The sequence below is a fragment of the Xenopus tropicalis genome, chromosome 7 (assembly GCF_000004195.4).
Source record: "Xenopus tropicalis strain Nigerian chromosome 7, UCB_Xtro_10.0, whole genome shotgun sequence".
Classification (NCBI taxonomy): domain Eukaryota; kingdom Metazoa; phylum Chordata; class Amphibia; order Anura; family Pipidae; genus Xenopus; species Xenopus tropicalis.
Genome location: NC_030683.2, coordinates 129,119,192 through 129,134,036, shown reverse-complemented (window position 1 = coordinate 129,134,036; position 14,845 = coordinate 129,119,192). Strand labels below are relative to the sequence as shown.

The 14,845-nt window shown below is 44.3% G+C and overlaps 1 protein-coding gene across 1 annotated transcript; it reads left to right on the top strand.

Moving 5' to 3' along the window:
* The first annotated feature begins 1,677 nt into the window (after positions 1-1,677).
* LOC101730532 (neural cell adhesion molecule 1-like) lies at positions 1,678-11,344 on the top strand. Its single transcript, XM_031906673.1, has 9 exons — positions 1,678-1,799; positions 3,286-3,372; positions 3,689-3,895; positions 4,403-4,546; positions 5,914-6,051; positions 6,820-6,931; positions 7,463-7,626; positions 9,105-9,288; positions 10,520-11,344. The coding sequence occupies exons 1-9, from the start codon at positions 1,739-1,741 to the stop codon at positions 10,566-10,568; spliced, it is 1,146 nt and encodes a 381-aa protein (XP_031762533.1). The 5' UTR covers positions 1,678-1,738; the 3' UTR covers positions 10,569-11,344.
* Positions 11,345-14,845: the final 3,501 nt, after the last annotated feature.

Sequence of the window (14,845 nt, the reverse complement as noted above, 5' to 3'; positions counted from 1 at the left end):
ATAGTAAGGAGAAGTATCCCTTTGTATATAGTAAGGAGACGTATCCCTTATGTATATAGTAAGGAGAAGTATCCCTTGTATATAGTAAGGAGAAGTATCCCTTTGTATATAGTAAGGAGAAGTATCCCTTGTATATAGTAAGGAGAAGTATCCCTTGTATATAGTAAGGAGAAGTATCCCTTGTATATAGTAAGGAGAAGTATCCCTTGTATATAGTAAGGAGAAGTATCCCTTGTATATAGTAAGGAGAAGTATCCCTTGTATATAGTAAGGAGAAGTATCCCTAGTATATAGTAAGGAGAAGTATCCCTTGTATATAGTAAGGAGAAGTATCCCTTGTATATAGTAAGGAGAAGTATCCCTTGTATATAGTAAGGAGAAGTATCCCTTATGTATATAGTAAGGAGAAGTATCCCTTGTATATAGTAAGGAGACGTATCCCTTATGTATATTGTAAGGAGACGTATCCCTTATGTATATAGTAAGGAGAAGTATCCCTTGTATATAGTAAGGAGACGTATCCGTTATGTATATTGTAAGGAGACGTATCCCTTATGTGTATAGTAAGGAGAAGTATCCCTTGTATATAGTAAGGAGAAGTATCCCTTGTATATAGTAAGGAGACTTATCCCTTATGTATATAGTAAGGAGAAGTATCCCTTATGTATATAGTAAGGAGAAGTATCCCTTATGTATATAGTAAGGAGAAGTATCCCTTGTATATAGTAAGTAAAAGTATCCCTTGTGTATAGTAAGGAGAAGTATCCCTTATCTATATAGTAAGGAGAAGTATCCTTTGTGTATAGTAAGGAGAAGTATCCCTTATGTATATAGTAAGGAGAAGTATCCCTTATGTATAGTAAGGAGAAGTATCCCTTGTGTATAGTAAGGAGAAGTATCCCTTATGTATATAGTAAGGAGAAGTATCCCTTATGTATAGTAAGGAGAAGTATCCCTTATGTATATAGTAAGGAGAAGTATCCCTTATGTATAGTAAGGAGAAGTATCCCTTATGTATAGTAAGGAGAAGTATCCCTTATGTATATAGTAAGGAGAAGTATCCCTTATGTATAGTAAGGAGAAGTATCCCTTATGTATAGTAAGGAGAAGTATCCCTTATGTATAGTAAGGAGAAGTATCCCTTATGTATAGTAAGGAGAAGTATCCCTTATGTATATAGTAAGGAGAAGTATCCCTTATGTATAGTAAGGAGAAGTATCCCTTATGTATAGTAAGGAGAAGTATCCCTTATGTATATAGTAAGGAGAAGTATCCCTTATGTATATAGTAAGGAGACATATCCCTTGTGTATAGTAAGGAGAAGTATTCCTCGGCCCCCCTGCATACATACAGTTATTTGAAGTCTATAAATGTGTAGGAATCCTTTCCTTCCTCGTTGGACAGACACATGTCTCTTCTCCCAATTGCTTCCTGCGCCCCCCCCCCCCCCTTTCCTCTCCCTCTCAGGGGTCTCAGGAGTTCCCCCTCCAGCTGCCGGCGCCTCTCAGACTCTGAAATGACATAGAAGTGAGGTGTGATGGGTGCTGTACGTGATGTGGGGTGGGGGGGGGAGTGATGAGCTGGGTGTCAGGGGAAAGGGCAGGGTCGGGGGGCACTAGCTATAAAGCCCAGGGTGGGAGATGCTGCTACAGGCACTGAGAGACAGACACACAGAGAGACAGACACACACACAGACAGACACACAGAGAGACAGACACACAGAGAGACACACAGAGAGATGCTGAAGATGGAACTACAGAGATGCTCAGTCCCTGTCCTACTACTACTTCTGGCTCTGGGTGAGTAAATTCATCTTTATAAATATATATATATATGTGTGTATATGTGTGTATATATTAGAGTTGTTGGTATAAACTATATAAAAGCAGAACGTGTCAATTCATGTTTATTACACTGTAGATGTAACTAATTTATAACTGAGCTATTTTTTATGGTGTGGTAGTCAAGTGCCTGTGCCCATAGCAACCAACTCAACAACTGGAATTAACGTTATCATTCCTAGTAGAGTTCCCAAAACTAATATCTGGTTGTTGTGGGCATTTGCACTGTTACAATTTAACAGAAATTATCCTTATTAAATATCACTGTCTAAATAGCAAAAGTTGGTTCTAGGGCGAACTTTCCCTTTAACGTTTATTGCCTATAAGTGATATTCTGACATCATTTATTTTTATGTTTTTGAATGATTAGATTTTTTTATTTAGCCTCTGGGTGCCAGTGCGAGTGACTCCAGACAACTGAAAAGCTATTTACTGCTGTTTATTTTTATTCTAAAGCTGCTGCTTAGACCCTCTTCTATCTGTCTTCCAGTTTGTCATTTAAACATTCAATCCACTACTGGGTTGTTAGGTTACATAGAACCATAGCAACTACACAACACCACATTTTATACTGGAAAGCTACAGACCAAACAGATACATCATACAAAAACACATAACTATAAACCCAGTGAGAATGAGGGATGAATGGATATTGGGGTGTTGTATCAGGAGTCAGAACCAGCAGTGCAGAGAAGGGAAAGGGACAGACACAGTGACAGTTACACATAACTATAAACCCAGTGAGAATGAGGAATGAATGGATATTGGGGAGTTGTATCAGGAGTCAGAACCAGCAGTGCAGAGAAGGGAAAGGGACAGACACAGTGACAGTTACACATAACTATAAACCCAGTGAGAATGAGGAATGAATGGATATTGGGGAGTTGTATCAGGAGTCAGAACCAGCAGTGCAGGGAAGGGAAAGGGACAGACACAGTGACAGTTACACATAACTATAAACCCAGTGAGAATGAGGAATGAATGGATATTGGGGAGTTGTATCAGGAGTCAGAACCAGCAGTGCAGAGAAGGGAAAGGGACAGACACAGTGACAGTTACACATAACTATAAACCCAGTGAGAATGAGGAATGAATGGATATTGGGGAGTTGTATCAGGAGTCAGAACCAGCAGTGCAGGGAAGGGAAAGGGACAGACACAGTGACAGTTACACATAACTATAAACCCAGTGAGAATGAGGGATGAATGGATATTGGGGAGTTGTATCAGGAGTCAGAACCAGCAGTGCAGAGAAGGGAAAGGGACAGACACAGTGACAGTTACACATAACTATAAACCCAGTGAGAATGAGGAATGAATGGATATTGGGGAGTTGTATCAGGAGTCAGAACCAGCAGTGCAGGGAAGGGAAAGGGACAGACACAGTGACAGTGACAGTCGGATGTTGGGAAGTTGCTCACAATAATATTGTCTCTCCCATACAGTTCGGTGCAGCACGCAGAGTAAAATCCAAATCGTTCCGTCACGAGGGCAGATATACTTGGGAGAAAGCCAGACTTTCCTGTGCAAAGGTGGGTGCCACTGTAACCATGGATACGCTGAATTTATTGAAACCAAATGGGTCGGAGTTTGCCAAAATGAAAAAATAAATAACTAAAGGGGAGTTTATACCTACTATATATACAGTATTATTATAAAACAATATCAGCGCTTTATGTATCTGCTACACTCATTCCCACCCCCTATAATTAGCTGAGGTCATTTAACTAAAGAAAATGAGCTCTGCATAAACAACCCCTTGCTGTTGTGACTCTTTTGGACAGTTCTTGGGGCTGTTTATTTAGATAAAGCAGGGTTTTACATATGAGCTTGTTTTCATGCCGACAGCCAACGGCGAGGGCACCATGAAGTGGCTGAGCCAGAGTGATGAAGAGATAGAGTCCGAGGAAGGACGATATGAGACAAAAGTGATAGACGAGAGCACCCTCAGCATCGCGGTCACTGCCGACACCCCGGAGCAGAAAGTCATCCGGTGCCACATGGAATTCGACTCTGGCGAGACGGAGGAGACAAAAATCGTCTTGACAATCATTGGTGAGACATTATTGATGTAGAGAGTACTATTCTGAGAGAATTTGCAATTGGTCTTAGTTTTTTATTATTTGTAGTTTTTTAATTATTTCAATTTTTGTTCAGTAGCTCTCCAGTTTGGAGTTTCAGCAGCTATCTGGTTGCTAGGCACCAAATTACCTTAGCAACCAGGGAGTGGTTTGAATGAGAGACAGGTATATGAATAGGGGAGGGGCTGAATAGAAAAATAGGAAAAAAAAGGCAACAATAACAATCAAACTGGAGCCTCACAGAGCAATAGGGTTTGGCTGCCGGGGTCAGTGACCCCCATTTGAAAGCTGCAAAGAGTTAAAAGAAAAATGATAATAATTAAAAAAACTATAAGAAATAAATAATAAAGACCAATTGAAAAGTTGCTTAGAATTGGACATTCATACTAAAAGTTACACACACCTGAAAGTCTACTCTATAGGGTTCCTGTTGCCAAACGTTCTCATTTTGTATTGTTGTTTGTTTCTGTGTTCCCTGCAGAAAAGCCACAATTTGTAGGTGACCTGGAGAAGCAGAAAACATTTTCAACCGGTTCCTCAGTCCAGATTCCATGTCAGGCAAAGGGAATTCCCCCTCCCAAAATCTCCTGGATTCGTAATGGTGCAGATGTGTCAGGTTCCCAAGGTGAGAATCCGAATCCTGAACCTGCTGTTCCAGGCTATCCTGAGTCCTAGGCTCTCCCTACTATCCCCCCACTGCTACTATAGGCACCATCTCTCCCTACTATACCTGCTATCCCACAGCCCCAGTCCCTTCCCAGAGGCTATTATCCCCCCACTGCTACTATAGGCACCATCTCTCCCTACTATACCTGCTATCCCACAGCCCCGGTCCCTTCCCAGAGGCTATTATCCCCCCACTGCTACTATAGGCACCATCTCTCCCTACTATACCTGCTATCCCACAGCCCCAGTCCCTTCCCAGAGGCTATTATCCCCCCACTGCTACTATAGGCACCATCTCTCCCTACTATACCTGCTATCCCACAGCCCCAGTCCCTTCCCAGAGGCTATTATCCCCCCACTGCTACTATAGGCACCATCTCTCCCTACTATACCTGCTATCCCACAGCCCCAGTCCCTTCCCAGAGGCTATTATCCCCCCACTGCTACTATAGGCACCATCTCTCCCTACTATAGCTGCTATCCACAGCCCCAGTCCCTTCCCAGAGGCTATTATCCCCCCACTGCTACTATAGGCACCATCTCTCCCTACTATAGCTGCTATCCCACAGCCCCAGTCCCTTCCCAGAGGCTATTATCCCCCCACTGCTACTATAGGCACCATCTCTCCCTACTATAGCTGCTATCCCACAGCCCCAGTCCCTTCCCAGAGGCTATTATCCCCCCACTGCTACTATAGGCACCATCTCTCCCTACTATACCTGCTATCCCCCAGCCCCAGTCCCTTCCCAGAGGCTATTATCCCCCCACTGCTACTATAGGCACCATCTCTCCCTACTATACCTGCTATCCCACAGCCCCAGTCCCTTCCCAGAGGCTATTATCCCCCCACTGCTACTATAGGCACCATCTCTCCCTACTATACCTGCTATCCCACAGCCCCAGTCCCTTCCCAGAGGCTATTATCCCCCCACTGCTACTATAGGCACCATCTCTCCCTACTATACCTGCTATCCCACAGCCCCAGTCCCTTCCCAGAGGCTATTATCCCCACTGCTACTATAGGCACCATCTCTCCCTACTATACCTGCTATCCCACAGCCCCAGTCCCTTCCCAGAGGCTATTATCCCCCCACTGCTACTATAGGCACTATCTCTCCCTACTATACCTGCTATCCCACAGCCCCAGTCCCTTCCCAGAGGCTATTATCCCCCCACTGCTACTATAGGCACCATCTCTCCCTACTATACCTGCTATCCCACAGCCCCAGTCCCTTCCCAGAGGCTATTATCCCCCCACTGCTACTATAGGCACCATCTCTCCCTACTATACCCAGTACTCTCATACAGATTTGCTTCCCTTCCCAGGACGTGTCTCTATCAGCGCCGATGGGACGTTACACATAGACAATATTGGGCTGCCAGATGCCGGGATATACACCTGCCGTGCGTGGATCGCAGAACGCAGAGAGGAGGCTCGCAGGGACGTCTCAGTCATAGTGAATGGTAAGAGTGTAAGGCATTGTGCCATACTACAGTATTACTGGGTGAAAACCAGTTGTTCACCATGTCATAGAATGCACTATTCCTAGCAACGTTGCAATTGGTCTTTATATTTTATTTTTTTTTACACATCTACAGCTCTCAAATGGGGGTCACTGACCCCAACAGCCAACCACTATTGCTCAGTGCACTTACAAGTGTATTACTATTGTTACTTTTTCATGCGTATTACGACCCTCTGCTATTCACATTCCAGTCTCTCATTCAAACCACTGCCTGGTTGCTAAGGCAAACAAGACCCTAGCAACCAGGTAGCTGCTGAAATGCCAAACTGAAGCTGCTGAAGAATTAGGTAGATCACTGAAAAGCCACAAATCATAAAAAATGAAGACCAATTGCAAATTGGCTCAGAATATTACTAATATTAATAATAATTAATAAATTCCCCCCTTTAGTTTACAAATCCTCAATCAAAATGCCTTGGCCTGTTCATTGGACATCTTGATAAAGAGTAAGCTCTTATGCTCCGTCCATCATTTCCTTGAACATACTATAGACATAAATACCTAAAACCATTCCAATCAATGGGGGGAAAGTTTCCAAAAAAGTTCAGGGGGGGGGAGGTGCAAGTGAGGGGAGTGGTGTAGGTGGACCAAGGGGTGTGGCCAAAGTTTTTGACTTGAAAATATTGGTTGCTATGCAAACAAAGTGTAACAACACAGTTTCTGGGGGGTTTAAACTAATATTTGTCATATTTTCTGGTTATCCCAGCTCCTCCAACTGTCGGCTTCCAGAATTCTGCTTTAGACGCCAACGCAAAATCTGACGCCAACCTGACCTGCTTTGTGACTGGACATCCCCAGCCAAAAGTCACCTGGACAAGGTATGAGAAGATTACTCTGATTGGTCACTAATGAACCAATAGGAATTTGCCCCATCTATGAGTTTCTGCCTGCCAGCTTTTAGTATGTTACAGAATGACCAGTTCTGAGCAACTTTTCAATTGGTCTTCATTATTTATTTCTTATATTTTTTTAAATAATTTGCTTCAAACTCTTTATAGCTTTTAACTGGGGGGTCACTGACCCCGGCAGCCAAAACCTATTGCTCTGTGAGGCTCCAGTTTTATTGTTATTGTTACTTTTTATAACATAATTTTCAGTTCAGGCCTCTCCTATTCATGTATCAGTCTCTCATTCAAGCTACTCCTTGGTTGCTAAGGTAATTTGGACCCTAGCAACCAGATACTGGAGAGCTGCTGAACAAAAACTGAAACTGAAAGGTGAACTATCCCTTTAAAGACAGAGATTGGACCAAGGGGGGTTCACTTCAAGACCAAGGCTATAGGGGGTCAAGTCCCAGAGACAGGGTTGAAAAACTAAATTTTCACATGTTTTTTGCCGTTATCTTTCAGAGGGTCGGAGCCTGTGACCAGTGATGGGCAGAAATACGTCCTCAGCGCCAATGGGCAGGAGCTGGCAATCCTACAGCTGGATGAGGCCGATAGCGGGGAATATACCTGCAGTGCCGGAAACGTATTTGGGCACAGCAACGCCACTTTGGTTCTGCGAGTGACTGGTAGGTGCCGACTGCCTCATCTACTTACCCTTTATTTGGTTTGGATATTATGCCTGTAATTTGTACTGTTCTCCAGAGAAATAGTGACTGTCTGTGGCACCTTACAGCCCCCCTGGCATTCCCAGTACCCAGAGGCACAAACAGCCCCCCCCCAGCCCAATAAATAGTGACTGTCTGTGGCACCTTACAGCCCCCCTGGCATTCCCAGTACCCAGAGGCACAAACAGCCCCCCCAGCCCAATAAATAGTGACTGTCTGTGGCACCTTACAGCCCCCCTGGCATTCCCAGTACCCAGAGGCACAAACAGCCCCCCAGCCCAATAAATAGTGAGTGTCTGTGGCACCTTACAGCCCCCCTGGCATTCCCAGTACCCAGAGGCACAAACAGCCCCCCCAGCCCAATAAATAGTGACTGTCTGTGGCACCTTACAGCCCCCCTGGCATTCCCAGTACCCAGAGGCACAAACAGCCCCCCCAGCCCAATAAATAGTGACTGTCTGTGGCACCTTACAGCCCCCCTGGCATTCCCAGTACCCAGAGGCACAAACAGCCCCCCCAGCCCAATAAATAGTGACTGTCTGTGGCACCTTACAGCCCCCCTGGCATTCCCAGTACCCAGAGGCACAAACAGCCCCCCAGCCCAATAAATAGTGACTGTCTGTGGCACCTTACAGCCCCCCTGGCATTCCCAGTACCCAGAGGCACAAACAGCCCCCCCCAGCCCAATAAATAGTGACTGTCTGTGGCACCTTACAGCCCCCCTGGCATTCCCAGTACCCAGAGGCACAAACAGCCCCCCCAGCCCAATAAATAGTCTGTGGCACCTTACAGCCCCCCTGGCATTCCCAGTACCCAGAGGCACAAACAGCCCCCCCCCCAGCCCAATAAATAGTGACTGTCTGTGGCACCTTACAGCCCCCCTGGCATTCCCAGTACCCAGAGGCACAAACAGCCCCCCCCCCAGCCCAATAAATAGTGACTGTCTGTGGCACCTTACAGCCCCCCTGGCATTCCAGTACCCAGAGGCACAAACAGCCCCCCCCCAGCCCAATAAATAGTGACTGTCTGTGGCACCTTACAGCCCCCCTGGCATTCCCAGTACCCAGAGGCACAAACAGCCCCCCCAGCCCAATAAATAGTCTGTGGCACCTTACAGCCCCCCTGGCATTCCCAGTACCCAGAGGCACAAACAGCCCCCCAGCCCAATAAATAGTGACTGTCTGTGGCACCTTACAGCCCCCCTGGCATTCCCAGTACCCAGAGGCACAAACAGCCCCCCCAGCCCAATAAATAGTGACTGTCTGTGGCACCTTACAGCCCCCCCGGCATTCCCAGTACCCAGAGGCACAAACAGCCCCCCCCCCAGCCCAATAAACAGTGATATATGCTGACACCCAGCCGCAATACAGTTCTTCTCTTTCTGCATGAGTTGAAATCCCGTCAGTCCGTGTCTCTATAACTTGGGGTTCTCTCTGCAGACCCCGAGGCGCAGACCCTGGGAAGAGGGGTGCTCATTGGGATTGTGTTGCTGCTCATCTTGGTGCTACTTCTCGCCGTCGACTTAACCTGCTATCGAACGAAGCGCAAAGGTTTCCTCATGTTCCTGTCCAACAAGGTGCTAAGAAACCGAATCCCACAGGTCAAGCTGCAGGAGTATGAAACGTAAGTAGAACCGCTCCGGTAGAACCGCTCCAGGTCTTCTGATAGGTCATGGAAAAGCATCATCTGATTGGCTGCCATGGGTTCCAGGGCTGGGGCCCTGTTTGTGCATGATCTTATACTTTGTTATAGAATGACCTATTCCTAGCAACTTTGCAATTGGTCTTCATTATTTATTTTTTTTAGTTTTCAAACTATTTGCCTTCTGCTTCTACATTTTTCAAATGGGGGTCACCGACCCCAACAGACAAAAATGTATTACTATTGTTAATTGTTATTACTTATCTTACTATTCATCCCCTCTCCTATTCATATTTCAGTCTTTCATTTAACCCACTGCCTGGTTGCTAAGGTAAACAAGACCCTAGCAACCAGATAGCTACTGAAATTCCAAACTGGAGAGCTGCTGAACAAAAAGTAAAATAACTGAAAAACCAATTGCAAATTATCTCAGAATATTAACGTCTACATCATATTAAAAGTTTGTTTAAATTTGGTTTTCTTTTTTTATAGTTTTTGAATTATTTGCCTTCATCTTCTAACTCTTTGCAGCTTCCAAATGGGGGTCACTGACCCCGGCAGCCAAACCCTATTGCTCCGTGAGGCTCCAGTTTTATTGTTATTGTTACTTTTTATTCCTTATCTTTCTATTCAGCCCCTCCCCTATTCATATACCAGCCTCTCATTCAAACCACTCCCTGGTTGCTAAGGTAATTTGGACCCTAGCAACTCTTTGCAGCTCTCAAATGGGGGTCACTGACCCCGGCAGCCAAACCCTATTGCTCTGTGAGGCTCCAGTTTTATTGTTATTGTTACTTTTTATTCCTTATCTTTCTATTCAGCCCCTCTCCTATTCATATTCCCATCTCTCGTTTAAACCACTGCCTGGTTGCTAGGGTAAACAAGACCCTAGCAACCAGATAGCTACTAAAATTCCAAGAGGCTCCAGTTTTATTATTATTACTTTGTATTCCTTATCTTTCTATGCAGGCCCTCTCCTATTCATATTCCCATTTAAACCACTGCCTGGTTGCTAGGGTAAACAAGACCCTAGCAACCAGATTGCTGCTCAAATACCAAATGGAGAGCTGCTGAACAAAAAGCTAAATAACTGAAAACCCATACCAAATAAAAAATGAAGACCAATTGCAAATTGTCTACACCATATTAAAAATGTGTTTAAAGGTCAACTAACCCTGTAATTGTCTTTTTCTTTTGTTTTTTTTTACTACAGGAAGGGATCAGCTGAGAAGACCCACGTGGTGAAAATCTTAGACGCCTGATCCAATCAGACCAAACAAGAAAGACGTTGTAGCCAATGGAAAAGGGTGTAAAGATAATGAGAAGATCCCTACACAGACTCTGCCAGGCCCCCGGGCATCCTCCGCGTGGTTAAATAGTTCCTAAATCACAGTATTTGTTCTTATTGTGAAGATATATAAGAAGGTTTTATCATGTATTTATTATCCATAAAAATGAATAGAAAAAAAATATGAGGCTATAGCATTGCAGCCAAAGAAAACTCCTCCTCCTCTTACTTTTGAGGCGGAGCTTCCACATTGCTTGCTGCACCATAAAGTACACGGGGGGGATAAATCCTTATACTGAGGCCCATAGAGGATGAAGCCAACAATATGGCATCCCTTACCCAGTTTTCATTGATATTTATTGATATTTAATAAATGAGCTACCCCCGATAATGTGCATACCCTGTATATTAACAATGATCACATGTTCAACAAAGGCAAAATCAAACCCCTCCCAGCTCTGGCTTGAGATTTACCATTGCCCAGAGGTAGGGTGGGCACATGAGAGATTGGGGGGGCTAATGCCCTTTGAAGGCTATTGGGGGCCACTGACGTCCAGTTCAACAAGACAAAGCTGTACAGGGCTAAAGAACATGTAGGAAGTTATCGGGATCTTTGCTGGTTGGATTAAGACAAAATAGGAGGGTCCTGGGCATGGTACATACATGGGGGATATGTTAATAAAAGGCACTACATTTGCCCAGGAGCAGTAACCCATAGCGACCAATCAGCAGGTACCGTTTACTGGTCACCTCTTATTGGTTGCTATGGGTTACTGCTCCTGGGCAAACTTAGTGCCTATTATTACATATGGGGGAAAGGTGCCAATAACAAAACAAGATGAAAGAAACTAGGACTCAATGGAGGCAGTTGGGCAAGGTGGGGGCAGTAAAGCAAGATGGACAGGAGGGCAAGATGGAGGCACTGTGGGACAGTCACGCTTTCTGTCAGTCCTTCCCAACCCGTGGCCGTTTAGTTGTTGTTGAACTATAGTTGAAAGGCCAGAGCTCAGAATCTGTACAGGGCTCTCCCACCTTTAAAGATTACCGTCTAACTGCATCTCCCAGCCTTGAAGGCCCCCCCCCCCTAGAAAAGTGGGGGGTCCTAAACAGGATATATGTATGTAACCTGGCCAAAGGGGATCATTCATACTTGGCCACATGTAAGCAGTCTAATGGGTATGTCCTCAACCTATGATTGTACAGATAAGTTATCATGTGACCTACACGCATGTACATTCCTCTGTGCTTGTTGTATATGTTAATAATGTACATAGAACAATTCAATAAAAACGTGTGTTTTGGCAGCTTCTATGTGTGGAAGTGGCTCGTTATATTACTCTCATCTATCCTTCCTAATGGCAGAAATAATAAAACATTTATAGAGGAAACCTCCTCTTTCTAGGAAACAGCATTACAGCTTTGCTTTATGGTTGACACCGATGGATTTGCTAGGAAAACTTAGAACCTGCATTGTTGGGTTCCACATACCCCCCTGCATATAATGGCAGAAATCTGGTGGCTCTCTCACTCAGGGCTCAAAAATGTCCGACAATGAATATCGATCCCAGCACCAAATCCTTAGTCTCAGTGTCGGTCACACAAGTCACTTTCAGGCCCAGTGACAAAGAGCCCGGTGAGAAAAGGGAATCATTTAACCATGAAATAAACCCAATAGGGCTGTTCTGCCCCAATAAGGGGTAATTATATCTTAGTTGGGATCAAGTACAGGTACTGTTTTATTATTACAGAGAAAAGGGAATCATTTAACCATGAAATAAACCCAATAGGGCTGTTCTGCCCCCAATAAGGGGTAATTATATCTTAGTTGGGATCAAGTACAGGTACTGTTTTATTATTACAGAGAAAAGGGAATCATTTAACCATGAAATAAACCCAATAGGGCTGTTCTGCCCCAATAAGGGGTAATTATATCTTAGTTGGGATCAAGTACAGGTACTGTTTTATTATTACAGAGAAAAGGGAATCATTTAACCATGAAATAAACCCAATAGGGCTGTTCTGCCCCAATAAGGGGTAATTATATCTTAGTTGGGATCAAGTACAGGTACTGTTTTATTATTACAGAGAATCCTATTGGTTGTGTGTCATGCATATTATTATGATATTATTATACACGGGACAAAATAATATTATAAGACAGCTGCTGGCCTACTGAGTGCAGAAAGGGCACGGCCTCTGTGGCCGCAAAATGTCATCAATGGGCGGAGCCTGCTAGTGCCACCATAAGGGCCCCTCAGGGTCGGACTGGGTCGCCGGAACAATACCCGGTGGGCCCCAGTGGCCCAGACCCAACCCTATTGCTGCTTCCTCTGGCCTCCGATGTCCTCCCCTGACGCGTTTCACATACATGTTCAGGGGAGGAAATCGGACAGGGGCCCCTGCGGGGGGGTTTAGGGGTGTGCAGCAGGGGCCCCTGCAGGGGACGTGGATGGGAGGAGGCACCTTAGGTGGTGCGGGGCCCCTGCCCACCATTTTCCTTTTTTCACCCATTAGGGCCCTAGCCAAAAATGTGCCTTTTTTTAACATTAATGCCTCTGAGTGGCCCTGTATCCAGCATGAAGGAATAACAGCCACCCTTGTTATTATCACTTTTAGGTCTCGGTCAAACATTATATTTAATAATTAGACTCTGCATTTATTTATATCACCGAATGGGAACTCGTAGCTGCACCGCGGGAAGCCGACAGATCACCAAATGAGTTTCGTACGCCAAGAAAGTTATTTTGGAGCACTGAAAGCTCTGTGGTTACAAACTATTCATCGGCTGCTTCCCTTTATCAAAATGGCATTTTATGTAACACGATACGGGAATCAAAAATATTTGAGTTTGTTTCTCTTCCCTGCAGTTGTGGATGTGACTCCTGAAACAATAGTGAAAGTCAGATGTCAGACTGGCCCGGTTCTGTTGGGCCCCACCGGCCTGAGCACACTGGCAGCATGGTGGAGCGCTAGGGGGCCACAATAAATTGCGTGATATGTAACTGAACTGGCGTCAGTATTTATGGGGCGGCCCCTTAGCTGGGGGGGGGGGGGGTTAGGTTGGACCTTTGGCGGGGTTGGGATCAAGTACAGGTACTGTTTTATTATTACAGAGAAAAGGGAATCATTTAACCATTAAATAAACCCAATAGGGCTGTTCTGCCCCCAATAAGGGGTAATTATATCTTAGTTGGGATCAAGTACAGGTACTGTTTTATTATTACAGAGAAAAGGGAATCATTTAACCATTAAATAAACCCAATAGGGCAAGTTTGAACTGAAGAAGCCACTTGGATGAGTGGTGAAACGTTTTCAAGAAAAACTCAGAAAAGTCCAGTTGTTTTAGACTTAATTCTACTAGATACTGTTAACCATTAAATAAACCCAATAGGGCTGTTCTGCCCCCAATAAGGGGTAATTATATCTTAGTTGGGATCAAGTACAGGTACTGTTTTATTATTACAGAGAAAAGGGAATCATTTAACCATGAAATAAACCCAATAGGGCCGTTCTGCCCCAATAAGGGGTAATTATATCTTAGTTGGGATCAAGTACAGGTACTGTTTTATTATTACAGAGAAAAGGGAATCATTTAACCATGAAATAAACCCAATAGGGCTGTTCTGCCCCAATAAGGGGTAATTATATCTTAGTTGGGATCAAGTACAGGTACTGTTTTATTATTACAGAGAAAAGGGAATCATTTAACCATGAAATAAACCCAATAGGGCTGTTCTGCCCCAATAAGGGGTAATTATATCTTAGTTGGGATCAAGTACAGGTACTGTTTTATTATTACAGAGAAAAGGGAATCATTTAACCATTAAATAAACCCAATAGGGCTGTTCTGCCCCAATAAGGGGTAATTATATCTTAGTTGGGATCAAGTACAGGTACTGTTTTATTATTACTGAGAAAAGGGAATCATTTAACCATTAAATAAACCCAATAGGGCTGTTCTGCCCCAATAAGGGGTAATTATATCTTAGTTGGGATCAAGTACAGGTACTGTTTTAATATTACAGAGAAAAGGGAATCATTTAACCATGAAATAAACCCAATAGGGCTGTTCTGCCCCCAATAAGGGGTAATTATATCTTACTTGGGATCAAGTACAGGTACTGTCTCAGTTTTAGCAAAGAAATTCGCTGTATGGAGAGAAAGAAAAGATTGTGAGCTCTTGTGAGTCAGGCCCATTCAGATCAGTATATATTGGGGTACCCTGTGCTACTGAATGCATCCCATAAATAA

Excerpts from the sequence above, each read along its gene's own strand:
- LOC101730532 (XM_031906673.1), top strand. The coding sequence starts at position 1,739 with ATGCTGAAGATGGAACTACAGAGATGCTCAGTCCCTGTCCTACTACTA. Across the intron at positions 1,800-3,285 it reads ACTACTACTTCTGGCTCTGG|TTCGGTGCAGCACGCAGAGT; the intron begins GTGAGTAAATTC and ends TCTCCCATACAG. Across the intron at positions 4,547-5,913 it reads AGATGTGTCAGGTTCCCAAG|GACGTGTCTCTATCAGCGCC; the intron begins GTGAGAATCCGA and ends TTCCCTTCCCAG.